Raw genomic sequence first — 26,875 nt, 5'->3', positions numbered from 1 at the left:
GAATTTATTTGCGACACTTAACACAAGCGCAAGTAAACAGAGAAAAATGATGTTCATTAACATTAAAATTTCGCTTCTTCCACTACAGTGGCCATTGGAATAATGGTCGCCCCGACTCCAGATGCTCAGTCACCCATTGGCATACACTCGAAAAAATTGGCCAGCAGCTTTCATTTAAAACAAGTCTATGAAACTACTTATGTAGAGAGTTTTTAACATAACTTGTCTAAATATGGTTCAAAAATTGGCTACAAAATATTTTTCTGCCAGCAAATCATCATTAAAATTCGCAAAAAGTTAGCAATAAATAAAATTATTTCTTTGGCATACCATCCGATTGGAAACTTAGGGTGAAAATCCGAAAACGACTTTAAGGAAAAATCCCTATGTAAAATGGAGGTTTTTGCCATTTATTGGCCAAAAATTATCATATAGTTAAAAAGTTGACTTTTTTATACAGCTCGTTAATCATGCAAACGACCAGTATCCCTTTTTGGCGGATTTAGGAAAAAAATTTTTTGGCTCAATTTTGCATTTTTTGTAAGGGGTAACATCATCAAAATTTGCAAAAAATGGGAAAAAAATAGTTTTTCAATTTTTGAATACAGTTAGATTGGAAATTTAAATACGAACTCAACGAGATATGACATTCCATTTTCAGACAATTATTTTTAAAGTTTTCGCTAAAAAACGGATTATTTTAATACGAAAATTCGATAAAACTACTTCATGCCAAAAACTTGATGTTTACAAATGGGATTTTCATCATAACTTTGCTAAAAATGGTTCAATTTATAAAATAAAAACTGTTTTGAGCACGTAAATACCAATGCTAACTAGTCCTATCACTTTTTAGCGGATTGCCAGAAATTAGTTTTTGTGTAAATTTTCGATAAGGGGTAACATCATTAAAATTTGCGAAAATGGTCAAAAATTTATGCTTCCAAATTTGAATACCAATCGATTGGGAATTTAATTTCAAGCTCAACGAGGTATAACATTCCATATTTGGATCAATATTTTCGTTTTTTCAGCCAACAATCGAGTAATTTTTAGTCAAAAAAAGTGTACTGATTTTTCCGAGTGTCCCGGGAGCGGAGTTTTTGGTCCCCTTGCCGACAGTTGGTGGGTTCGCGGACTCGTCTTGGGGTTGGCAGTTGTCATTGCCGTTTGGAGTATTGTCAAAGCTGTTAGCCTGCAATTGATGAGTCAATATGTCAACGAGTGACAGGTCACGATGCATCGCACCCCGCCATTAACTCGAGTCAAGTCGACTTCTCCACCCGAACACTTTCGCATTAATTTTCAAATAGTTAACATTCAGATATCCGGGGCCAATTGCTTGTGAGGTAATTTAATTAATGCGAATTTCAATCGGGCAAGCATTCTGCCGTCAATGGATTTAATTCACTTGCTGTTGCGAAAACATTTATGATTTATTTTGCTTGAAAATTGAAGCGATTTGAATTTAACAAAGGGTAGCTGAGAAACTTGAACCTCTAATTTTTCAATAATATTCTATTAAGCTAAACTTACGGATTCAGAATGTAATGTGACACACTTTTAAACACGATAAATGCTGGAACATGGAAAATGCTTACCACATTACACATATTACAGATGTGTTTACGTGTCTTATAAATATATTTGAGCATCTCAAAAGTCCACCTACTGCCCTCTTCCTCTCCTGGCCACTCAAATCAACTCAAGAGGCGGTAAGTTGTCCCTGAAGCTGTTGGCCCAAAGTCTGCTGGCCATAATCGAAACTGTAAACTCGTTGGCACTCGCATGTGTTTATTGCATGTTCAGGGGGCCAAATTGGCAAAGGGGCATGGGGGCAAAGGGGCAAGAGGCAAGGGGGCAAGGTGGCAAGGGAGTCAGCGGGGGCGTTGTTGATGGGTGAAGAGTTCAGGCTGCTGGCAATTACATTTGACTTGTTGTTCCTGCTGCCCATTGCACTCAAACCATTCTGAGTACTTACTACTGGACAATTTAAACATTTTAAGGAATATACTGTGAAGTCTTGTTTTTTAATCAATTTAAACAATTATATTATAGATTTTTTTTGACAGACAAAGTTACTCAACTCGTGATAAAAAATAAAATTAATTAAAAAACCGTGCGCATGCCAGCGTTGAATCAAACTCAATCGATTCCATTTTAAGCTAGTGTGAATTTCTGCCAGTGTACTCCAATCGCCGTAGAGAAGCGTCAGAGATCGGGATCCCTGTTGTCCAATGGGTAAAGGCTAATTCAATTGCTTAGGCGCTCAATGAACAGAACCAACAATCCGTCCGGCAAATTGCTTAATGCTCCAAGTCACGTGTTCGCCCGCTCACCATATTGCCACCGCTTTGTGCGGTTAATTTGCCACATCGACGTCCGCCACAAACGCCACCCCCCCCCCCTCTCCCCACCCTCACGAAAACCCCGAGATTTGCATGCCCCACTTACCCGTCGCTTTTGGCCACATTCCTCCCATCGCGTCCACTGGCCAACAGAGATTGCCACTGGGAGATACGACCGCCCACAGAGATGGAGTGATTTTTTTCGATCTGATGGCGAATTGTTAATAAACGAAAAGCGCTCCTTAAATGCAGGAAAAAATCCGAACAACAATACGTATGCAATTGTGTTTTTCACATTAAATCCAACTTAATAAATTATGAATAAATGAAGTATTTTGCGAAACGATGCGAAGTTTAGTTGAGCAAGTAGAACACAAAAGTTGCTTTTATTCGATAACATTTTGATAAATTAAAAGTTAATAGTTTCATTATTTAATTTCCTAAATATGAATATTTTTACAAAATGAATACAATAAATGTTTGAATGAATAATCAAAATGCGCGCCAAGTGGCCAAGCAGTTTGGACTTGCGCCTTTGCTGCATGTTGGTAACAGGCAAGTGGTTAACTGCACAATATAATTAAACTGCGACCCTAATAATTTTAGTACAAAACTTGGAAAGCACCAAGCTAAGGATAACATTTTAGTACAGTACTCAGCTACTGTACGGTTTGTGAAGTAAGCAGTTTTGCGCGCAAGCAGTTTTCTTATTGGAATGACTTACATAACTGACATTCCATCTCTTTTCTTTCCATGTTAATTATTTTATATTCCTTGCTACCGAAATCACCATAGATGATAATTTCACAACATTTTATGTTGTTTTATTTATTGTTTGTCAGCTGGTGTAAATGTCAATGAAAATGATAATGAATATGCGAATTTATTAGAAATTATAAGCAATTTTACGAAACAAAAAGAATTGTGGATTTTTTCCACTTACATCTCACGCTATTTCATTAACTGTACAGTTTGGCTGCCCACACTTAAAACGCTACCCACTTCGAGGGGTAGATCGCATCCTAGGGTTCGAATGTACTTAACTAAATTCGTATCTAAAGCTAAAGTAAAGTTTTAGTTCCGTGTGGGATTTGGTTCGGGTTCGATATCTGCTGCCGCAGAAGAACACAATTTCTCGATTTGCTATTCCTTTTCCGCCGGCCTCCGGTAGACGGGCCCCTTCTGCCGCATGTACTGGTTGACGAAGTCGTAGGACTTGTGCTTCACGGACTCCGTACAGGACAGGGGATTCCCGCTGACCTCGCAGTACCGCATCTCCTTGGTGGTAATATGATAGCTTAGCTGTTTGGGGAAAGCGAGTCGGGATAAATGAAATGCGCAGCAAGAAACGAATCTTCACAACTCACCCTATTAACCAGGAACTTGTAGTCCTCATCAGTGGTGATCCGACCCAGCTGGCAGCTCTCCTTGCGATACGGACGCAGAAAATTGGCCACATGCCCACTGATCTCAAAGCGGAACTTCTCGTGGGCCTCGCGTGCACTGGCGGCGGTTAGGGGACTCTGGGAACTGATAGCACACAGGTAATTAGAATAAGCCCAACTGTAAAGCAACCAACCAAACTCAGACTCACCTCTTGCTCTTCTTGTTCTTTTGTTCCTGGCGGTGCTTCTTCATCGAAACATTCGGTGGCATCGGTAGCTTACGCTTGCCAGCCGCCCCCAGTCCGTTAGGCTGGGTCACTACCTTGACCAGAGCCGCCATGGCGGCATGACTGGTGCTCGGTGCCATGTTCAGTGAATCCTGCTGCTCCTCCCTAGCGGCGGGCTCTTCCATCGCTGGGACTTTAGTTTCTTCCTCGTCGGAGGAGTACAAGTAGGGCTGAATAGTTATTGGTTGGCCAGGAACAGGAATATCGTCAATCGCATCCGGTAGGGCCTCGAGCTTGCGTCGTCGGTAGAGCTCCTTGCGTCGCCGGATCTTCTCCTTGTTCTCCTTGTACTTCCGGGACTCCAACTGATTGTACAGACGATCCTCATCCCGTCTTGGACTTATCAGTCGGATGGAGACCAGTTTACCGCGACGCAGCTCACGACGCTCCCGCACCTTGGCCTCTATATACTGCGCCAGGGACTTGGTACTGAGCGAGCCCACGTAGTCCGTGTCGATCTGAATGAGCTCGTTTTCCAGGACCGCGGGTTCGATTTGAAGCTCATGCAGCGGCTGCTGCGTGGAATTCTCCTCCAGCAGCGTCTGAAGACGCTGTTCTGGACTGGGTGGCTCCCATTGCGATATGCGCTGTCGCAGATTGTAGTAGTAGATGTCACCGTCGCTCGTCACCTGCCAGTTCCAAGCGGGCGGCAGGGGATCCACTCCAGGCGGCAGTTTATACTCGACGTCAGGTGCACCCTGGCCAATATCGATATCGGGTGATAGCAGCGCCTTCGTCAACAGTCCTGTGCGCGGCGGTGCCGGTACGGGCACGTCGTCGCTGTTAAACCACTCGTTAGTGTCCGTTTTTTGGTAGAAGGGCAACTGCTTGGGATCCGTGTTGATATCAGCGCCAAAGAACTCGCAGCGCAGCTCGTGCTCAAGCCGGTCCTCGGTGCACACGCGCCTCTCAGCCTCATCCAGAGCCACCTTCCTCTCAAACAGACTGCGCCGTAGCTCCTTGGACAGCGTACGCTTTTGCTCGGACGAGGGTCCCATGTCAGATCTGCGGCGATTATCGTTCCTGGCCATTCCGTCCGTGGCTCCGTTGCTGCCCTTCTGCTGGGTGGTTATCGTGCATATGGTATTGTTTCCGCTCATGCGGGTGGGTTTGCCTATTCGACTGCCCGTAGTGTCCCGACGGAAACGGTCCTGCCTGAAGCGATCGTTGCTGCTCTCCCGCTCGCGCTGATCCTCCAGAGCGGTGCTGGCATGGACATGCTTTTGCTGGCGATCCGCCTCACGTTCGTGCTCCTTCATCTGCTCGATTCGTTCGCGCTTAGGGATGCGGAAGATCTCCGGCAGAGCTTGCCATTTTTGGAGCAGGGCTACCATCCGTTTGTGAAGAGCCGCCTGCTTCGGTTCCGGCACCACAGCTTGCTGCTGCTCCAGACTGTTGCTCCACAGTTGGACATTCTGGTATACGCGACTATCACTTAGCATGGTGCGATTCGGGATGGGCAGTGATTCGAGGGTGTCCAGCAGGGCTTCTCTCAGCTGTTCATCATTGCCATTCTCGCTTATCCAGGCATGTAGCAACCTCAAGCCGTGATAGTCCAGGAAAAGCCGGCGACATGGTAGCTCTCCATGAGTAAGCACACGCAAGAGTCCCAGACGCGTCTTGAGCAGTTTGGCACGAACCAAGCAACGTGAGAAGCGCAGCGTGTCCTGCTGGTTCTTCAGCCCGCCTCGCCTTAGCAGCGAGAGTTCCTCCACCACATCGGGATCTTCAAGCATTGCCTGGAATTTGTTGACCTTCGGCTTCTTTGGGGCCTTCTCGGCCGATGATGATGACCCGGCAGCAGAGGGCTTCAGCCAGCGGCCGGCTTTGTACTCGCGATCCTTGGGCTTGGACTGTTCTTTGCGCTTGCGACCGGTGGCCAGAGGTAGCTTCGCCTTAAGTTTCGACTTCGCCTTTGCCTTGGCTGTCTTGCGCGGCTGGCCCTCCTCCGGCTCGGCTTCCAGCTCCTCGTCGTCCATCTCAGCATCGCTGTCGCTTTCCTCATCCAGTTGCTCGCCCTCATCCGAGTCCGGTTCACCTCCAATCCAACCCCTGCAGTTGGTTGCCTCGCAGTAGCAACGCTGGGCATCTCGGCCATACCTCAGATACTGGTAATCGAAGGTAATCTCCTCGCCGGGTTGAATGGGCTTCACGCTGAAGAATCCAATGCGTAACTCTCCGTTGACCGTCCACTTCTGCGTCTCGGCATTGGGATCACAACTGTGGTTGATGTACCGCGAGATGTTACCCTTGGAGGTGGCGTCGATGACGGCTTCTCCTCGCAGGGCCATGAAATAGTAGTGACGATTGCGATCCTTCGAGTACAGATGCTGTCGGCGCTCGAACTCCTCGCTATCGATCACCTCTCCCACATACTCCATGATAAATTCACCCGGCGGTATTAGCAGTTCCGCCGTGATGCCGCATCCCTTCTTCTCCGTGCGGAAAACGCGACATGGCCAGCACTGGTGCTGCTGGAAGCGCTTGTTGGTGCACCGCGCACCATTTGAGCACAGTGGCCCGCACTCGATCATCAGCATTCGATTTATGCAGCCGGCGCCGCAGCTTAGATGACCCTGCGCCTCCTCGTCGCCAGTGAGAAAGCAATCGCATTGCATCTCGGCATTCTCTTGGCTCACCTGAAGCACAGAAATTATGGAATGGATGGAGTTCTAGTGTGGATGGCAAACCCAACCGATACTCACCTGCCTGGCACAACGATAGAAGTTTTCCTTTAGCAACTGGAAAGTGTTCAGGCCCTCGCTGCGCAGAAACTGCTCGTTGATGGCCTCGATGTTGGCCAGCTCGGCCAGCTGCTCGTCCATGCTGATTGGTGCCAGCGCCATGCTGGCCACACCTCTGCCCTGGCTAGCGCGTTGTCCCTGCGGCTTCTGCTTGATCCGATGGGAGCGGCGCACGCCTCCGCTGGTCTCCAACGCCTTGAGAGCAGTCGTGGTGGATGCTGAGTCCTCCGGACTCGATTGCGTGGGCGATGGGGTAGGCGTTGTGGCCGGGGTCTCCATATTAGCCACCCGTTGCGCGAATTCATCCTCTTCGGGATCGGGTTCTCGCTTCACTTCATCCTGCCCCTCCTTCCGTTGTTCTTCATCCACCTTGTCGCGCTTGAGAAGATTCACGCCGTCCTCGATAAACTTAGCAATATCGCCGAACGGATTGGTAGCCTCCAGTTCCGGAGAGGTTTGCACATCCCAGCGGCTCATTTTGCTTCCCGATGAAGTGGACTCGGATGACTCAGTTTCCAAGAGCGCCGCATTTAGAACTTCTGCCGACTTTTGGGCCTTCTTTTTCGGTACGCCTTGAGAGGCACTCGAACTGGAGTCCAGTGAATTCTGGCGGCTCAGTGACTCTTTGCCTTCCTTTCGGCCCCGCTTTTTGCTTGCCGTTTGAAGAAGGGTGTCGTGCAGCGGATTCGCAGATGCCTTGGGGTGCATCGAGAAGCGGCGCTTGGTCAGCGGTACTGGTATGGCGGTCTCGGGTTGACGATCCTCGCAGATGGTGTACCGTCTTTGGTCCAACTTCGAGCCACCGGCCAGATCGGACGTGGTTCTCTTGGATCCGTTTCGCTTCGAAGAGGAATCCGATGAGGTGGAAATTGGCGAGCTGGCGGCCACCTCCCTAGTGGGTGTGCTGCTACTCGAGCTCGATCTGAGATCCTTAGCTGCCTCACATATCGTGCTGCGTCGCGGATTAATCTTCTTTTTGGGCTTCGATGGCTTCAACTTGCCAGCCGAAGTGTTTGCTTGAGCGGAATCGGAGCCGGGAGAACTGTTCCTTTCCAGTTTTGGTGAGTCTTCGTAGACGGTGTTCCTGCGCAAACTGGTCTTACCAGCCAGCGACTTTTTCTGCCCAGGAACAGGCACGGCGGTGGGTGGGTCTACCTTTGGCGGTGCCTCTACCTTGGGCGGCACCTTCTTCTGCTTTTTCTTGTTCTTCTCCTCGAGACGTAACTGGGCGTTGGCCAAATCCATTGCCTTAAACATGGCATCGCATTCAACGAAACCGGACACCGCTTTCTCTTTGGCCTTGAGAACCGCTGATGTCGAATTGTCGGAAAGGCTTTTTTCTTTTTTTTCTTTTGCTGCATGTTGTTCTTCTTTGGGTGCGGATTGATTCGATGTGGATTTCGAGATCACTGACGGTGCACATTCTTGTAGCGCTTTAGGTGGCCATTGGGCAGTATCTTTTCCCTTTTTATCCAGTGTTTGAGTGGATGACAACTTATCCTTTTCATTCTCCTTCTTCAAAATGGCTTCCTTTGCAGATTTTCCACTCTCTTTTTGCTTACCAGGAGTAACGGCTGGACAAGATTTTTTCGTATCCATTTTCTTTTCTGGAACAGTCCCTTTTGTGGATTTTACGACCTTCTTATCTATTTCACCTGCACGTACTTTTTTATCCACAATTGCTGGCGAGGACCTGGCCGGTTTTTCCATTACCTTCTCCTTTTTGGACACATCTCCTGCGAGTGGTTTCTTGCGCTCCTTCATCTCTGGCAACGGTGTTTTCTTGTGCTCCTTTTGATTGTTGCACTTCACCATCTGATCATCAGCTAGTATATTCTGCTCTTGTTCCTGGTTGATTTCGAAATCTTCTAGCAAAGAATTTGGTTCTTCCGAATTATTCGATGTCTCTTCTTCCGGAGCGACCGGTGATCTATCCTCTTTCGCTGCCTCAGTCTTCAATGCAGTGGTGTCTATATTTTCGTTCGACTTTTCTTCTGTTGACAGTGACGATTGTGATAGTACCGTTCGACTTACTTTTCCTAGGGTGTCACATTCTAGCTGCACAAGTGGAGACGGCTTCGTTTCCACTTCGGCTAATAAAGTTCGGTCAGACTTTGGAATGTTTACTGCTGGCTTCGATCCGGGCAGTTCTACCTCCGTTGGCTTCGGATCGTCTTCATCTTTCAGTGGCGGCTCTATTACGACATCTAGGGATAGTTTTGTTTTTGCATTGATTTCCGTAGTTAGTTCTGTTGCTAGGGATGATTTTTCTAAAGTTGCAGCAATTCCGTGTGTAATATAAACATCTTCGGTGACCAATTCTGGCCTTGGGACCACTTCGCCCCGCGTATCTTTAGTTTCCACTTTTGGCTCGCAAATGTCTTTGTTCAAGCTTGCAGCAATCTTGTCAGACTCTGAAAATACTTTGTTAATGACAAATTCTTGCTTGGAATCAAGGATTACATCCGCTTCATCCACCAACTGGTTCTCTTCGACTACGACTTCTTCCACCACCATGTGTTCGATAGTTGGCGATACGGACGACGTAACCTCTGGCTCACTTAGCGTGTCTTCGATGAGATCTATCAGTATGTGCTCCTCCTCCTGATCCTGTGATTCCTCCGCCTCCAGGATCTGCTTGCTGCTCTCAGCGGCTATCTCGGCGAAGGTCTCCTCGAGAGTCTTCCCCTGGCGACTGCTGCCACTCAACGGCGCTGACCGTCTGCTGCGGCGTGGAGCTGAAGATGAGGAATCTGCTGCAGGCTCCTTTTCCGGTGGAGTGGCTCTCTGAACTGTCGCATCCTCCTCCTCCTCGGCTTCATCGTCCGCTGACCAGAGACTGGGTGGCCCACTGAGAACCTCCACCATAATCTCATCTAGATCTTCTTCCGGATCGGGAGTGGGTTCCTGCTTGGCCAGCTCCATGTCGATGTCGATCAGATCTTGTGGTTCCACCTCGACTGGCCGTTCCTCTTCCTGCTCCTCCTGTCCCTTGGGGCTCTCCGTTTCGATCTCAATGAATATGATCTGTGAGTCGGAATCGGAGTTTTCCTCGGCAACGACTATTCGGGTCAGGTTCTGCTCCTGCTTTGGCCGCTCGTCCATGGCGTTCTCATCCTGAAGTGCTGGTGGCTCAACCTCCGGCGAAGAAGACGATGGCGAGTTCCCCGAATCGGAGGACTCCAGCCGTCCGCACAGTTTCAAGCGTTTGAGTGAGACGCGCAACTTGGACTTGGGTTTCCGTATGGGAAAGCCAGGAAGATCGCCGCTGTCACTGCTCATGTTGGAAGTGGTCGTGCTGGTGGAGTTCGTATCGGAATCGGAGCAACTGGGCACAATGACCGTTGGAATAATGGCCGCATCCACTAGTTGACTCTTACGGGGACGACCCCGCTTGCGAGGTGTCAACGGCGACAGGCCGGCCATCGTCTGCACGGGTTGTCCGCTTCCAGCAGCCGATGGTTCACTGGTCACCTGGGCCACAATCAGACTCTGTGTGGGCCTTGGCTTGGCGAAGATCTCGAGAGCGGGTGGCGGCGGTGGTGGTAGCGGCAACGATTGGTGGCTCATCTCGAACATGGAGAACAAACGGTTCACGGTCGCGGCTGAGGATGCAGATGCGGCTGAGGATGCAGATGCGGCTGATGCTGTTGCTGTTGACATGGATGTGGATGCTGCAGTTGTGCCCGACTGGAACTGGCCGATACTAGGATTCGAGTCGATGCGTGCCTCGATTTGAATTTTGTGCGCCTTGCGGTTCTTGTTCAGCAAATCCCGGACATCAAACTTGATGATTTTCTTGCGCGAACTGCGACGGCACTCGCTCTGTCCGGAATCCTGATCCTCCGGCGGCGTGGGCGATGCCCCTGCATCGGCGCTCTTCATCGCTGGATTGATGTGCGGGGGCGTGTTCGTCACTTTCGGCGGGCGACCACGTCCGCGGCCACGTGACGCAACCGGAGACGGATTGCTTGGCGGAACCGACTCCTCCATTTGTGGGCGAAGTGAGGGCGGGGTGGTGCGGCGGGTGTAGCGCAGCGGGCTAGCCGCAGCCTCCGGATGCTAAATCGCGCAGTCCAACGACGGGGGATGCAATTTTGTGTCCGATTCGCAGTAAGATCTACTCTTTGAGTGCCATCTCAAATCCCTAAAACGATTACAGTTAGAAACTAACTGCACTTGCTGTCACATGCACACGGCGAGACACCAATACCAACGCAATGCGCAACTTCGATTTTTCTCTCCGCTGACCGTCTTCTTCTTTCTTGTTGTTTATGCATTGCGCGCAGTGTTGCCAAGCGGGAATTGGTTTTGGATTGAGTACCTAGGCGACGTGGGTGCGTGGGTGGGTGGGTGCATTCGCTAAGTGTGGCTATCTGTGGTATTGTATTGGCCATGACTGGCATGGTCACACTGCGCGCGAGATAGCGATAGAGAGCGAGCGAGAGAGCTTGATTAGGAAAATTCAAATATAATCGCTCGCCGTTTTTTTTTTGTACAAACGTTTCATGTCGCAAAGTTAACAATTATTTATAATTATTATTATTTATTCAGTGCGCTTGCTAGCAAGCCGAATTCTTTTCGAATTCCACGCACATGGGCTGCCGAACAATCGAAAAATCGAAATGCGTTAAATGTCAAGGACAACGGAAAAGCCACAACAAAAACAATAGGAAAGCAAGAGAGCGAGAAAGCAACTCAGCTGGGAAAGTCTCAAAGGAAGAGTAAGGAAAACCGGGAAAATTCTCGAGATTAAGCCGTAAATATGTCAAATCCGGTACACGGAAAACCGCCAAGTAGCATGGGCCTCTCATCCGGCTCATCATCCGCATCCTCGCCCATTTCGGTGTCCCAGCAAGCGGGAAGCACTGGGAACAGCTCCTCATCATCCTCCTCCTCCTCCTCCTCCTCTTCGTTGGGCGGTGGAATCGTCAAGGACAAGGCGGGTCTGCCGCCGGTCTACCTCAACCTGAATGATGTAAGCCGGCTGGAATCTCTTCTAATCTACAATAATAATAATAAAAATACTAATCCCCTGATCCCCCAGAATGCCAAGGAACAGACACCATCGCCCGGTTCACCGCTGCAAAACTGGGATGACGCCCGCACCGCCGACGTCTGGCTGTCCTCGCTGCACAGCGTCATCTTCATCATCACCTGCGCCCTGGCCGCCTTCATTCTGTTCCGCAACGTGCTCACCTGGTAATTATCGGGATTCTGGGCGGGAGTCCGCTTTCTCCCGCCTTCTAGCGCCCCTCCTCGTCTAGGGCTTAATAATTTTCACACAGATTTTCAATCTAAATGGAAGCTTCTGGACCAACTTATCCAATTAGTAAAGATAATAGCTCAAAATAGTTTTGGGGCAATGATTGCAGTATTATATGCTTATTAATATCATAATTTGTTTGGTATTATTGCTCAAAAATGCAATAATTAAAGTCCGTATTCTGAGTCGATAGCCCTTGTGACCTCAGAGTGGACCATTATATGAAAGTTGCATTAGATTTCACTATACAGAGGTGGTCAAAAGTATTTACACAACGAGCTTTTTTTTCAATTGTCAACTAATTGAAAAAAAAGCTCGTTGTGTAAATACTTTTGACCACCTCTGTATTCGCCGGTGAAGAGAACGGAATAGTAATCAGTGTGTTTGTTTAGTTATTTGTCTAAGCGTATACTCTTCATTGCTATATAATAATAGACAGGTTGAAAGTGCAATCATGAAATTAACTTTCTAAGTCGAAAATCTACTCGAATTGCCCATATCGAGATCGAGATTAGCTAGCATAGCATAGATTTCTAGAGAACAAACGACATGGAAGAGCATGCAACGTTCGGTTTTCTGCTTTCTTCGCCACACTCTCTCCCTCTTTCTCATTTTTTGGCGAGAGTGTGGAACTAAGTTGAGCTTCGTTTTTGTGAGCTGCGCTTTTCCGTGCGATCAAAATCGCCAGTTGCCTTTGCGACGCTCAGCAGCGAAGACACGCGATTGGCGTGAAGAAAGCGAGAGAGAGGGCGCGAGAAGAGCGAAGAGTCGGGAGAAAGCCAATTCTGCAAGAACCAGAATATATACATATACACGGAGATTACGAGCCATGGAGGATAAATTCATCGAGGTTTCTTATATCTATGCCAGGCATCTGCAGAGCTTTTGGGGCGCCTCCGGCGATTTCTGGCAGTCGCAGTGGGACAAATTCATCGACTCGTTCGGTAAGTGAATCTAACAAGTATTATATATATTATATCCAAAACAAAGGGTAAAAGAATGGATAGGTTGACAGGTAAACTTTGCTCCTCTCTTTGTGTACGTTGTGTACACATAGGCTATACTGTGCAAATAAATTGCAACTCTCAGCCACTGGCGACACAGCAAAATGTCAACAACAACTGTTTTGTTTACTAATTCCATCAAAGCACAGACACAGAGATACGGGCACAAAGATACAAAGAGACACATGCAAGAGATACAGATACAGATACAGATACAAATGCAGCCAGAAGTGCTGCCAATTAGGCGAAATGAATCGCCGCGTTACTCACGCAAATTTGAATTCTTCAGCAAACAAATGTTTAGTACGAGTACGAGTGTGTGTAAGCCCCAATCGGGTTAGCCACACTTATTATTTAACCATAACTCTGTTTGGCCCGAGCAAATACGTTAATTCACGCATTGCACAATGGGCTCAATGTTCCGGGCTCAAAGTCAGAAGCTGAGTAAACAGGGTTCATAGGCCCGTTAAATTGCATTTTCCTTACGGCTTTTACAATTTACAATTCACACGATTCATTGCGTTAATAACTTTATTTAAGCCATTTATCTTTATGGGTTTATTTGCCAGCTTTATTTTTACGGTCTACATATGATTTATATCCAGCTGTTGCTTGAGTGTTTCTTTATACTTTTATAGATTTCATAACATCCATTCATATGAATCAATTCACTATGCATTTCGGTTTCCGATTATAACTTTGCATACTTTAAGGCATCTTATCGCCAGCTTTTAATTCAATTTGAAATAAACAAATCTTCCAGGTGACGAGCCCATGGTTCTGTGGGTCTTCGGCACCACCATATTCACAATGCTCGTCTACTGGACCGTGGGCACACTGTACACCTTCATGGACCTGACCAATCGGCCCGCCTGTCTGCGCAAGTACAAGATCCAGCCGGGCACCAATGAGCCCGTGGAGGTTCGTCGTCTGCTGAAGGTATGCAATCGATCGTTGGAGAAATTGAGCTTCAATTGACCCCACTGACTGACCCTCCGAATTCCAGGTGATCTGGTGCGTGGTCTGCAACCAGATATTCGTGGGCATACCATTGGCCTACGCCAGCTACCGACTAATGGAGATCCGTGGACTGAGCGACATTCGCGACCTGCCCACATTCCACTGGGTCTGCTTCGAGCTGACCGTGTGCATCCTGATGGAGGAGCTGGGATTCTACTACTCGCACCGTCTGCTGCACCACAAGCACATCTACAAGTACATCCACAAGCAGCATCACGAGTGGACGGCCCCCATCTCGGTGACGGCCATCTATTGCCATCCCATTGAGCACATCTTCAGCAACCTGTTGCCGCCCTTCCTGGGCGTCTTTCTCATGGGCAGCCATGTGGCCACCGCGTGGCTGTGGTTCGCCCTGGCCATCCTATCCACGCTCAACGCCCACTCCGGCTATCACCTGCCGTTCTTTCCCAGTCCCGAGGCGCATGATTTTCATCATTTAAAGTAATTGCTTGGCAACCAGTGATATAAGCTAGACTAATATGTTAATTTCCTTGCCAACTGACAGATTCAACAACTGTTTCGGCGTGCTGGGCGTCTTGGATCGCCTCCATGGCACCGACTCCCTTTTCCGGGCCACCAAGTCGTATGCGCGACACATCATGATGCTGAGCTTCAAGCCGCCGCGCGATGCATTCCCCGATCCGACGATGAAGTAGGCCGGCGAAGTGGAAGTTCTCTTGTGCATGGCAGCAAGCATTTCTCAATCTGTGTATACAAATTTCAATTGTGATATGACCAGGCAGATCCTATTTTTTGTACACCTCATATGTAGACGTATGGTGCAGACAACCCTAGAATTCCGCACACACGCGAGCACCGCTCCCAGAGCGAATCCCCCCCACAAATGTTAATCGAGTCGAATAAAGCGTAAATGTAAATGTATAGCCAAAGTTGGGCATCTTTCTGTTCTGTGTCCGTGGAAAAGAGGCGATATTTTAACAATCATAAGCGTACTTTATATACGAATAATTAGAATACATCATTAACAACTAAGTTTATATATAATATAAGTTTTTCTCGTAGGTTTAAACAGATGAGCATTACGTGACACAAATGGTATTGTTAGAACAAGTGTGATGGGGGAAGGCTAAGACTTATTGGATAGGAAGAGCAAGTATAATCACAAAAATACAATAGTTGTAGGGCACAAAAAAAAAATCTGGTTAAATAGTCGATTGCCTTAGGGAACTAAACAAGATTGGAGGATGGGCTTAGCCGGCTATTGCTTCACCGCCTGGGCGACGCCCTGCTGCTGCCCACTGCCACTGCCCTTCAGCTTGGCCTCGAACTCGCCCAGCACCTCCTTGTAGTGGGGACCCAGCTCCTCGCGCACCGTCTCATACCAACGCGCCAGCTTGTTGCGATTCTGGAACGCATTGTAGCCAATGGATTCTGCGAGGAAGGCATATCCTGGCATTAGTACGAGGTGCGTTAATGGACTTCCCGTATTCTACTCACTTGGCTGATCGATCTCGCAGATGGCGCTGAGATCCGCATACGATATGTTGTCGCCCATCATGAACTTGCGGGAGTTGAGGAAGAGCTGCTCGAACTCGTTGAGCGTGTGCTCCAGCTGCTTGCTGGCGAGATTCACCTGTAATTGCCATGGACAGCGATTAGTTGGAGCATTGGAGCACAGCAGGAGCATTGGGATGAGGTGCCACCTACCGCATTATCGGCTGGCCGCGTCTTTTGCAGATACGGCACTAGCCACTTTTGCTGGAAGTACTCCGTGGTGGCCACACCCATGTTGGTCTGCTGCCAGGCCAGGTACTCGTCGATGCGACTACGGCCGAGATGTCGTCGCGGATACCAGTGCTCCGGCACCAACTTCTCGCGTGCCAGATGCCGGAAGATGGCCACGTTCTCGGACAGCTGGTAGCCGTGATCCGTGATCGCCGGCAGCTTGCGGAACCGGTTCACATTGTCCCGGAACTCGCCAGTCAGGTGCTCACCTGGAATAGTCAAGGGTAAGGAAAAAGAGAGGGATTCTATTAGCTTCTACAATTTCCCGATGACCTTGTATATATGCTTAATGGTGAACAAATCACATATAATTAGCAAATTAATATACGATTATAAATTGAACGAGACAGCTTTAAATATAAGTAATATCTATATATATTTTTTTAATTTATTAAAGCAGTATCTATAATGTACATATCTGAAAACAAACACCAATTTCTCCCCTAATTAATAAGCTGGTTTTATTTTTAACTTTTAATCTTGCAGTTGCGTGTTTTGGTCTTCCGATCGCCGGATCGCCTGATCCCAACGAGATATTGCTACACGGCAACAGGTGCCGCCGCCGAATCACGGGCCGAATTCGAGAAACCTGATAAGGAACGATAAGGGAACTGGAATCGGAATCGGAATCGCAATAGGAATTGGAAATGTAGGAATTAATGCCCTCAAAAGGGGGGCGTGTCTGGCCGGCGAAAGGCAAAGTCATTGTCAATGTCGCCTGTTTGGAGTGTTTTAGTTTCTGTTACTGCTTCTGCTTCTGTTGTTTTTCCTGACCACCAAGGTCATCGTGGGCGTGGAGCAGTCAGTGGTGTCATATAGAAAAGGGGTTCGTTCCGCGGAGGAGTGGCAAATCGTGCGGCACTTGCGAGGCCTCCGGCTCTAAAAATACCCGTTCTGGTTTGGGTATTTGGCATCTGGATGGGTGGGCACAAATACCCACACCCCGCCACTTCGAGTCCCAATCCACGCCAGCGCATCATGATTTGTGGTGTGAATGAGCAAAGAAATTAACTGGGCAAATGTGGCTTGTGTGGAAAGCTAATTGATTAGTCAGCAGCGGCAGTTAGTGGCGAACTGTGATTCCCGACATCAGCTGATTAGATTGGGAATTGGCGGCGGCAATTTTTCAATTTTATAATTGCTGCCATTTGGAAAATTAGAGCCGCCATATGCTGGCCCCATCCAGGCAAAGGGCGATTCGTGAGAGATTCGTGATTGACTGGCTGGCTGGCTGGCTGATCGAGATCTGAGGTGATGGTTGGTGGCTGACCCAGGGATTACCATAGAAAGGGCAGCCGGAAGCTCGTGAGGGTCATTATCACAGGTGCATTATGGCAGTCTATTAATCTATATGGCCTGGAGCTAATTAAAAGAGCTGCTCTTATCGCTGGTAGCTTATTACCCATAATCATCCATAAACATCATCGCAACAAATCCTTTGTAAATCTTATTCCCATCGATCAACTAACCCGTCTAACCTGCTCCGATCTCTGGGAACTCTAGTATCTATCTGAGCCCATGGCAGGCATACAACCTGCATACCTATAACCTTATATGACCTCTGGGAACCCAGCTTGAAGACCACAGATTACTTGGCAAATCGGTAGGCCCACTCGTAGATAACCATCTGAAGGGCATACCAAATTGGGCTGGAAAGTATCAATGTTTATGATGTCAATAGCCCAATCGAGAGCTCCATTCGATTTCCACTTGATCCGAATTGCAGTGGCGCTCGTAAACTGCCCGCCAGATTAGATTCCTTGCGTCATGCTCGGGCGGCATGAAAACCGGGTGAGCTGGGCACCAGTGCTAGTGGAGCTAGTGCAGCCACTCTATGGATGTGTGTGTGTGTGTGCTGAAACTACTGAAAGTGCTTGCCCCCGCCTCGGAGTCTTTAACCTCCACAAGGTTGTCTTGTTGCCTCCACTCGCGTGCAGCGACGACTCTGATTTCTAAGCGAACTAACTGGCTCACCGGAGTGCAAAGTCCAAGTGCCAGCACCAACTCCAATATATATAGAAATGAAAAGCAGGCCTGTCTGGGAATCGTACATTGTATGGAGGAGAGTTGGGGAGCTCTCCTTGGGATTAGCATAGTAGTTGGTATCCCGGTATATGCACCTATTTATGCGGCTATCAGCTTACCCGATGCCAAGGCGTTGACGTCAACTCGAGCCGACATTATCCACATATCGCGATTATATATGCAGCCGTTAATGTGGCCGCTGATTGCATCCCCGCATCAATTCTGCACTTTATGGCGTTTCCGCCAACCTTGACCAAGTGGAAAACGACCAAGACGCCAAGACGATGTGTGAAGCCCCCCATCCGCTCAAGCTCCACTCTTAAATGGATGCCATATGCGAATCATCGCAAAGTGCTAAGCGCACGCGCAGCTTGGCAAACAGAAAAACCATAACGCCAAATGATGAAGGAAAACAAAACTCAAGCGAATGGCAAAGAAATAACAAAGTGGCTAACAAATCGCTAGATCTCATCGAAAATTTGATAAGTGTCCCAGTTTGGCGAGCAGGTGATAAAACCAGCGCAAAGATCGATTTCTAGATTCCCGCGCGAAGTAAACACGATCAAAGTGCACTCCGGGATTTTAGGTACAGTACTGAATCTTTGCTGTTGAATCAAGAATAATATATACATAGTATGTATATTTTTGAAACCCATATTCTGTTTGCCCTGCGATAAAAGCGTGAATAGAAGGCAATTAGCCGGTTTTTTTAGGATGAACGAGGGCTAAGATTATCTGCAAACACGTTCAAAGTGCACCTGCTCAATATGCCCGAACACTTCTGCAAAAAACAAAATTATACTTTTGCACTCACTTTGGAGGAATCCTCACGTTCGATTCGGGATTCCTTTTAATCTTGTCTATCATTCGCAATGAAAATATTTTTGAGAACAATCACGTTTCAATGCAAACTCATATGTACATAAGCATGTACATATGTATGTTCGACTAATCTCGCCATGTTTCACATTTCCTCAATTGTTTTCGAATGGAGTGACACTATTTCAAAAACGACGTCTGCCCGCTTTCGCCTTGGAAACTTTTCGTTTGGATTGTGGAATTTTTAACGAGCGGAAAATTTATTTGGAAACTCACTCGCCGACTCGAAAAATATCGAACACAAAGGGCAGCATAAATGCATAGGAATGTGTTCGTCGGTCGGTTGGTCGGTTGGTCGGTTGGTTCGACCTTTGGGCCCTTATAGATGTGGCTGTCTCATAGATGCGGCTGTGTGTGCCAACGCTCACGTACTCCCTGCCCACCACTCCCGTCTTAACAGCGAGTACTCACCTTTGAGCATCGATATGGGTATGGCCTCGAAGGGGATCTTGGAGGCCTCCAGGAGGATGTAGAGCGCCCGGCTCGATTGGTTCAGGAAATCGAAGTAGAACTTGAGTGGCTGCGACATCTCGTTGATATATATATATATATATATTCAAACTATGTACAGTGTGCTCTCTGACTAGAGTGGGTGAAAAAAAAAAATGGTGTAGGCACTTCAATGCACTCCAGTACAATCCAAAATTCGAAATTCCAGATCGGGGATTCAAATCGAAACTGAGATCAGATCGCTTTGGAACCGGACTGCTGGACTTTTGCTGCTAGACTGAGCTCCGCAGCGCCGTCGCTGCGACATTTTAAACGCAACGCCGCTGCGTCGACGCCGACTGCGCAGCGCACTGGTGGGTGGGGTGAGGTGGTGTGTGGTGTGTGGTGTGCGGTGTGTGGTGTATGGTGTTTGGTGTGTGGTGTGTGTGGAGTATTAGGGGAGGGGTTGACGGGGCGCATTCATTAAATGCGCCGCAAAAACAAGCCAGCGGAGCAGCGTTGCGATCACAACAAGATGCTAACAAAAAAAAAATGAAATAAAGAAAAAAGCGAACACAAAAACAAAAACAGAGACAAAAAAGACCGGCTTCTTGTGCATATGTACATTGTATACGGGGCCCCCACTGCTGCTCCTCTGCTCCGCCTCTGCTGACACTGGCGCTACCCTCTCGCTGGGATGGGGACATTGCGACTGCATGCCCCTTTGAAAAGAGGGTGTGGCCCAGAGCGAAATGGAGTGGATTATCCAAAAACTACCTATCGTAACTCGGGTATTACCAATCGGAGGCTGGTGAAAATTGGTATCAGCTCTTATTACTCATTTTCCTAGTCGTATACCAAAAATCATACTTAAACTCACATAAATGCGTTAGTTACAAGCAGCTTATATATTAACCATTAAGTCATATAGAGTCCATAGAGATTCCCTTGGAGCTATTAAACTTAATGCGTTTACTCAGGGCTTAACGAACACTTGGCTTAAGTCCATGTGTTAAGGCTTTCCCAATTTTCGATAGGGTATTTCAAGTGTGCCTCGCTGTTCGATTTTATCGCTGTTTGTTTTGCTTTCAGTGTTTTGTTGCTGCTGCGGCTTTTCTTGTTTTTGTTTTGCTGGTTTCTTTTCGACTCGGTATTCGGCTCTGTTGCCTTTGTACTAGGCTAGCTTTGATATATTCGAGCGTTATCTGGCGACGATTTCCAATCAGAAAATGCTTAGTATTAATAAGTGTATTTTGAGGATCCCCGCGATCCCAAGCCCCACAGCACCCCACTAACCGAATCTCCGATGTGCTGTGTTATCTTGTTTACCGAAAACGGGGCCAATAACAGAAAATACCAACAAGAACAAGAAACACAACTATACCTACCATATCGGTCAGCGAATTGTTTTTGTTCAACTGCAGAGCTGATAAAACTGGGCCGAAGTGCCAGCCAAAGTGCCTTGTCTTCGTTTGTATCTGTATCTCTAAGATGCATTTGCTGTCACAAGTGTCCGCTGTCCGTACAAGGTGGCACAACAGTTGGCACAAAGACACTTGCCACGATAATGGCTCACTTTACTTTGCTTTTATCTTTCTGCCTTTTGATCAGCTGTCCATTTCGTGCATCTTCAGGAATTTCGCTATGATTATCCTATAAAAGTAAAAATATAAATAAATAAAAATAACAGAATCTGTTTGGTCGAGTTTAGTACAAGATTCGCAAACACATGTCCTCTATTGCTGCACTTTCCCGCTCCCCAAAGCCAATGGGACGCATTCCAGTCACCCGCGACCATGAGATTGGAACGGTGCACTTCCAGAATGGAAGAATTCCATCTAATTCGTCAGAGGTCCATTTGAATCGCGGGGGACAGAATGTGCCACTGTTGTGGGCTAGTTAAAGCGCGAAAATGGATTTTTTTTAAATTGGAATACCTGGCAATATTTTTATACGGGTTGTCAGCGTCAGGGTTGCCACTTGCCCCTTATGCAATTCGATTGGAGAATCGAAAAAGGTAATCTAAGGATGCCATGAATTTTAACTTGCACTAGCATTCGCATGACGACGACAGTTTGGCAAGAGGGATTCCAGAAGCAAACTTCTATCCGAACAAAGCAGATCAAAGTTTGTGTATAAAACGAAAAAGTTTCAGTTCGACGTGCCACCATATATATATATATATCAGGATCAGGATGCGAAAGATGCAAGTTCTAGTGCAGACGATCGATGGCAAGATGAACGTCTACGAGGTGGATCGCTTCGGAACGGTGGCCAACCTGAAGGCACGGATCGGGCGAGCCATGTCCGTGCCCATGGGCTTCAGTCGGCTGTCCTACAAGGGTCGCTTGCTGTCCAATGAGATCATACTGGAGGATGTGACGCCCAAGCAACTGTGCGAAAAGAGGAGCGGCAAGTTCATCAAGTTTGGCTATGGCAGGAAAGACAATGGTGATGGCATGCTTACATTGATCGGCGGTTACCAGCAACGCACGGATCAGGCAGGTGGCGATGATGAACTGAAGGCCGAGGACTTGACTGGATTCGATTTGTTGCCCCATGATTTTCTGGACAACGGCCAGACGGAACTGAAGCCGATTGCTCTATTGGATCTCATGGATTCCACGAAGACGGACAATGAGAAGTAGACTGCAATAAATAATCTTCAATTCAAATGGTTTTGACATCATTTCATTTCGAAATTCCTTCAAGCCAAACGATTATCAAGATACAATTATAAATAATAAACTTTCAGTCATGCATTACATTCATTTATTTTTAATATTTATTTTTAATTATTTGGCTGAGTGTGAATCGATAAAAACTTCGAGAGTACCAACCATTTACGAATCATTTGAAGTCATTTTTTCTTAGAATCAGTTAGCAAACTCATATATATATATATATATATATATATTTATAAATACATACTACTCTTACAACATATTTCGATATCCTGCAACTTTGTAATATATTGTAGCATACTTTTGTGCTGACTATGAAACGAGATTGTACTAGAGTTAGATGTGTAGAGTTGCCCATCCGCTATCCGACCCTACCACCCAATAGATGGCGCTTACAATGCTGTTGAGATGTCAAACGTTCAATTTCAAATAAGTTACGAAAAATGTAACTTAGGCAAATATAGGATACTAATGCACAATGTTAAATTGTTTTCCTTTGATTTAAATGAAAAATGCAAACATATTCAAGCTGTATAATGCTGAAAATATCGTATACTTGTCAATAAAAGTTTACGAATAGTAATAGCCAAATCGTTGTTCGCATAGGTTCTTGATTTTTGTCATCGTTTATTCATCGCTTGGTTCGCTTATCAACTAGATGCTACAGATATAGTATACAGCTTGATTCGGGTTAGGATCTACAGCCTAGGCCTAGGTTCTACTAACGGGTTCAGGTTCAGATTAGCTTTAGTCACAGCTCAGCTCGGCGCAGCTGGCTGGCTGCTGCCCTCGTGCCTCTCGTGCCGCTTTTACCTCCAAGAACGCTTCGATCACTTACTCACTAATAAATGCATTTCGCCTCCGGTACGTTTTCAACTAATTCCCGCCACTTGGATGGGGGAATTCTCGATCTCTTTAGCCTAGTCCTAAAATTTGTAGTTGGTAATTTTACCTTGCTTTCGATGCTGCTTGGAAGTAAAAGCGCAAAAAGACGATTCATAGCTTCAGATAAAGTAAAAAAAAATATATGTATATATAAACACGCACAACTAAAGATATGAAAATAATTAGGGAAACTATAAATAACATTGAACCAGTTGGAATTATGTACAATTCGAATTCCTGACATAAATAAATAAATATACATTTAAATGCAACTTAACGAATCGGCCCTCGACTTATATCCTACTATATTATATAATATATATATATATATATTGTATATATCCGTATATGCAAGCATATAGACAAATGCACAATAAACGAAACAAATTCGAGCACATTGGCGACCCACAAAACACTTGGCACTAAATCCTACTAATACACGGTACGGGGAAGGGATGCGGTAAGGAAACGGGAACGGGAAAGGGACAGGGTAACAGCTCTGGGGGTGGATGCTTTCTGGCTGGGAGCGACTTAGTCGATCACCACCGACCACGGATGATCCACCCGACCGTACTGAATGTCGGTGAGCGTCTCGCGGATCAGCTCGTGGACGGGCTTCTCCTGCTCCATGGTGGGTATATACAGATCCTGGCCGAGGTAGCTGATCCTGTTCACGGGGCTAACCACGCACGCTGTTCCCGCTCCAAAGAGCTCCAGCAGCTGTTGCAAGAGAAGTCATAGTCGAATGAGTTTCGTTCGGGGGCAAATGCTCTGTTAGATCACTTACCCTTCCCTGGTTGAGCAGCTCACAGACCATGGGCATGGTGATGGTCGCCTCGCTAACCTTGAACTTGCCCCATTGGCGGGTCATGCGCAGGATGGAGTCGCGGGTGATTCCGGGCAGGATTAGGCCGCTCAGCGGTGGGGTAACCAGTTCTTGTTCTGCAAATGGCAAAGATGGGTATTTCCATTTAGATATATAAGCAATCCCATTCGTTTCGCTGCTGTATAAGACACCCACCTCCTTGATCGTTCACGTAGAACATGAAGATGTTCATGGTGCCCACTTCGGTCAGCTGGTGATCCTCGCCGTAGAGCCACAGCACCTGCTGCAGTCCCTTGGCGGCCGCCTCCTTCTGCACATTGATCGTGGGTGCGTAGTTGGAGCCCATCTTGCGATTGCCCACGCCGCCTGGCCAGGCACGCACATAACTGGGATCGGCCAGCAGGGAGACGGCACCGGAGGAGCCCGTCTTGAAGTAACTGCCCACGGGGCTGAGGATCGTGTAGAGCAGGGCCGAGTCGGAGGAAGCAACTCCCAGTGTGGGCTGCAAGTCGCAATCAAAACAGGTTAGCTCGTGATATTCAAAAGTAGATGCGGATACTCACATCAATGCCGATCAGTGTGGGGCGGATGTACAAGCTGGCGGTGTCCGTGTGGGGAACCCACTCGGAATCGATGGACAGCAGGCGGGACAGGCACTGGACGAACTCCTTGCCCTCGAAGGTGGGCAGACCGGATCGCTGGGCGGCCAGGTTCATGCGGTTCATGTTCATGTCCGGCCGGAAGATGCGGATCTTGCCATCGACGCCGCGGTACGCCTTCATGCCCTCGAAGAGCTGCAATGGAATGGACGGCAAACAGAGGTGATAAGACATCATGGCACCATTGGCAACAGTAGCTGATTTCGATTTGGGTTCTGACTACTATACTATATATCTGCATGACGTTGCTTCACAGGCCACACGTGCGACTTGTTTACAGAGATTGCGGTCTGGGGACTTGGGGATTACGAAGCGTTTTCAAGTCACGTAAATATTTGCAAAGCAGACAATTCTATATTGTTTTACTGATTTCTGGAGCTATGATATTTGTCCAACCGCAGGGACGATGGCTTACCTCAACGGCGTAGTGCAGGACCTTGGCGGCGGGGTGCATCACTAGATTCTCGAGCGGCGTAATCTCTGGTCGCTGCCATCCGCCCAGACTCTTGTGGTAGTAGATCTTGAGCATGTGATCGGTGAATAGGCGTCCAAAGCCAAGTTCCTCATCGTTGTCCGGCTTGGGCTGCAGCTGCTCCGGTGCGGCCAGTCGCACGGAGATCTGTGAGGCACGGAACTGGTGACCCAGATTCTTGTCATGCTTAATGGGCTCCGGGGCACTGGTGTATTGGGCGTCCAGCGAGGCGGTGATCTCGAAGTCCGGCGACGACTTCTGTTGCAGCTGTGCCGCTTGGGCGGCTTTCAGAGACTGGTTGCTGCACAACCGGATCGACTGCTCGAGGAAGCGGATCAGGCGGTGCTGGTTGCGGAAAATATCCTGCAAGTGTGGAAAAATTCGCCACATAAGTCGATTTATTCATGCTCTTCTTGAAAGCCAAGTACCATGACAAACCCAATTTGCAAATTGTTATGAATATTGAATCTCAAAAACCAACTTATTAGACTTTCCTTGCAGAATAACGCCTTTTGTTTAAATAACTATGTTCTTGCCAATAAGTAAGAGTGTTAATTAAATCCACACCATACATCGATGATTGTGTGTATGTTAATTTGGGTCTAGACCCCAGCCGAAATCGTTGATTTGCCGAAAATGATTTGCACACTAATTAATTCTCAATTTGCAAGGCAGACGGAGTCTCGTTTTCCGAGGCTTGGACTGATGTAACCCCATATAGTCTAAATTGCAGGTCAGACGAGAAGTCAGCGGTTTAGATTTGATTCCGGCTTGGCTTCGATTCGGAACCTAATCTTCGGTAGTATGTTTTATTTGATTACATTTCAGTTGGCTGATGAAATCGGCCAAACTGGCGACTAAGCCAAAAAGCTGACAGCCAAAAGAAAAACGCCAAGTTGACATCCATGGTCGCCATTGCATCAGCCAAAAAAGTTGATTTAAACTACTCGAAAAACTACCAAACATGCGCGTTCAAAAACTCGTTCGAAAATCGGAATACAAAAGAAACGAATATGTCGTCTATAAGTCTGACTGCCCATAGTACTTATCGCTGTTTTTTTTTTTGGTGTGAAGCGGTATGGGAAGAGCGATAAGAACAGGCCATAAATGTCCAAAATAAAGTATTAATGGGCTCTATTCTATTTATACATAAGTGGTCTGGAGTGCTGGGAGCGTGTCAGGTTGTTCGAAAATAGTCTACCTATAAAAAAAGTGTGTAGATAGTCCATCTACCGGATCTCGAAGCATCAAAACTTTTTGAGTCCCCAATATTTGCTCATAATTCAAATGGATTCCTATTTTTAGACAACCACTTTCGAACTGGCATAGTTTGGAAACAAAGAAAAGTTTTCGAATCTAAAAAATAACATTAAAAACAACTAATTCTTTGCAAAAGTTACTTGATAGATTTTTGTTCAGATTCTTTAAAACTTTGTGCCATTTTGGGTTGATAAACAAATCAGGGGAATAATTCATAAGAGCCTCTATAAATATTCCGATTTCGGCCTGTTGCTAGCCTATTAAAATTTTTGATTTCTTGGCGCCGCCTGCGATTATGAGATGATAATGGTCGCTTTTTGCTGGACTTTTGATTACAAACCTTTGCGTTAATTGCCATTTTGGTCGTCATCTTGTTGGATTTGTCTGTGGAACCTTCTGTCTCGTTACTGTCAGAAACTTTTGGATTTTGACTCGCTTTGCTGCTCTACGAAATTCCCGTTTTTTTTTTGTATCGCTCTTTTAGCGTCTCTTGCACTCGCACTTTGCCGCACTTACGCGAACTGACGCGTTAAATATTGTATTTCTTGGTTCTAGTTTAATGAGCAAGGAACTGCTGCACTTTGCACAGTAAAAAAAATTGTTAAGGCACGCAGTTGTGTTTTATTTCGGTGTATGGATTTACTTTCTTTTTTTCTACAGCCCTTCTGCTTCTGCTTTTTTCTTTCTCAGTTCGATCTTCACGGCACGAAGTCTCTGCAAGAAATGAGCTCTCGCCGCCGACATGGTAATATATATAGCCGATCCGCGGTGCGCATGTGTGTGTGAACGAATCGTACGATTACCGTTCGAGCGCCATTTTAAGAGAATTGCGCAGGAATGGCCGCTAAGAGAGCGCAAGAGAGGAGGCTACACTGCGATAAGAACTGTGCATATATGTTGAATGGAATTATTTACTTGCGTTCATATACGCAAATAATTATATATTGAGATTGCAG

General features: G+C 46.9%; 5 protein-coding genes across 6 annotated transcripts; 2 read left to right on the top strand and 3 right to left on the bottom strand.

The window, feature by feature from the left end:
• Positions 1-3,212: 3,212 nt before the first annotated feature.
• Positions 3,213-11,050, bottom strand: LOC117146567 (probable histone-lysine N-methyltransferase CG1716). 2 transcript variants are annotated; one of them, XM_033312867.1, is made up of 5 exons: positions 10,978-11,050; positions 6,726-10,911; positions 3,943-6,659; positions 3,716-3,878; positions 3,213-3,650 (listed from the first exon to the last, which is right to left on the bottom strand). In XM_033312867.1, exons 2-5 carry the CDS (start codon positions 10,755-10,757, stop codon positions 3,492-3,494), a joined length of 7,071 nt encoding a protein of 2,356 aa, XP_033168758.1. In that variant the 5' UTR covers positions 10,758-10,911; positions 10,978-11,050; the 3' UTR covers positions 3,213-3,491. The 2 variants fall into 2 exon arrangements, with proteins under 2 accessions (XP_033168758.1, XP_033168757.1); XM_033312866.1 differs by having other exon boundaries at positions 6,726-11,036.
• A 319-nt stretch (positions 11,051-11,369) lies between these two features.
• Positions 11,370-14,944, top strand: LOC117147611 (fatty acid hydroxylase domain-containing protein 2). The gene is made up of 6 exons (XM_033314569.1): positions 11,370-11,742; positions 11,812-11,966; positions 12,901-12,974; positions 13,798-13,973; positions 14,041-14,495; positions 14,560-14,944. Exons 1-6 carry the CDS (start codon positions 11,530-11,532, stop codon positions 14,708-14,710), a joined length of 1,224 nt encoding a protein of 407 aa, XP_033170460.1. The 5' UTR covers positions 11,370-11,529; the 3' UTR covers positions 14,711-14,944.
• Positions 14,929-19,444, bottom strand: LOC117147610 (glutathione S-transferase theta-3). The gene is made up of 4 exons (XM_033314568.1): positions 19,116-19,444; positions 15,723-16,009; positions 15,513-15,648; positions 14,929-15,446 (listed from the first exon to the last, which is right to left on the bottom strand). Exons 1-4 carry the CDS (start codon positions 19,231-19,233, stop codon positions 15,274-15,276), a joined length of 714 nt encoding a protein of 237 aa, XP_033170459.1. The 5' UTR covers positions 19,234-19,444; the 3' UTR covers positions 14,929-15,273.
• Positions 19,445-21,209: 1,765 nt separating this feature from the next.
• LOC117147743 lies at positions 21,210-21,854 on the top strand. The gene has a single exon (XM_033314744.1). The coding sequence runs from the start codon at positions 21,329-21,331 to the stop codon at positions 21,779-21,781; it is 453 nt and encodes a 150-aa protein (XP_033170635.1). The 5' UTR covers positions 21,210-21,328; the 3' UTR covers positions 21,782-21,854.
• Positions 21,855-22,414: 560 nt separating this feature from the next.
• LOC117147862 (branched-chain-amino-acid aminotransferase, cytosolic) lies at positions 22,415-26,637 on the bottom strand. The gene is made up of 6 exons (XM_033314940.1): positions 26,260-26,637; positions 24,603-25,022; positions 24,092-24,322; positions 23,724-24,030; positions 23,490-23,644; positions 22,415-23,422 (listed from the first exon to the last, which is right to left on the bottom strand). Exons 1-6 carry the CDS (start codon positions 26,287-26,289, stop codon positions 23,234-23,236), a joined length of 1,332 nt encoding a protein of 443 aa, XP_033170831.1. The 5' UTR covers positions 26,290-26,637; the 3' UTR covers positions 22,415-23,233.
• Positions 26,638-26,875: the final 238 nt, after the last annotated feature.

This window comes from Drosophila mauritiana, chromosome X (assembly GCF_004382145.1).
Source record: "Drosophila mauritiana strain mau12 chromosome X, ASM438214v1, whole genome shotgun sequence".
Lineage (NCBI taxonomy): Eukaryota > Metazoa > Arthropoda > Insecta > Diptera > Drosophilidae > Drosophila > Drosophila mauritiana.
The sequence above is the reverse complement of the archived record's forward strand: the minus strand, read 5'-3'. Positions and strand labels throughout refer to the sequence as shown.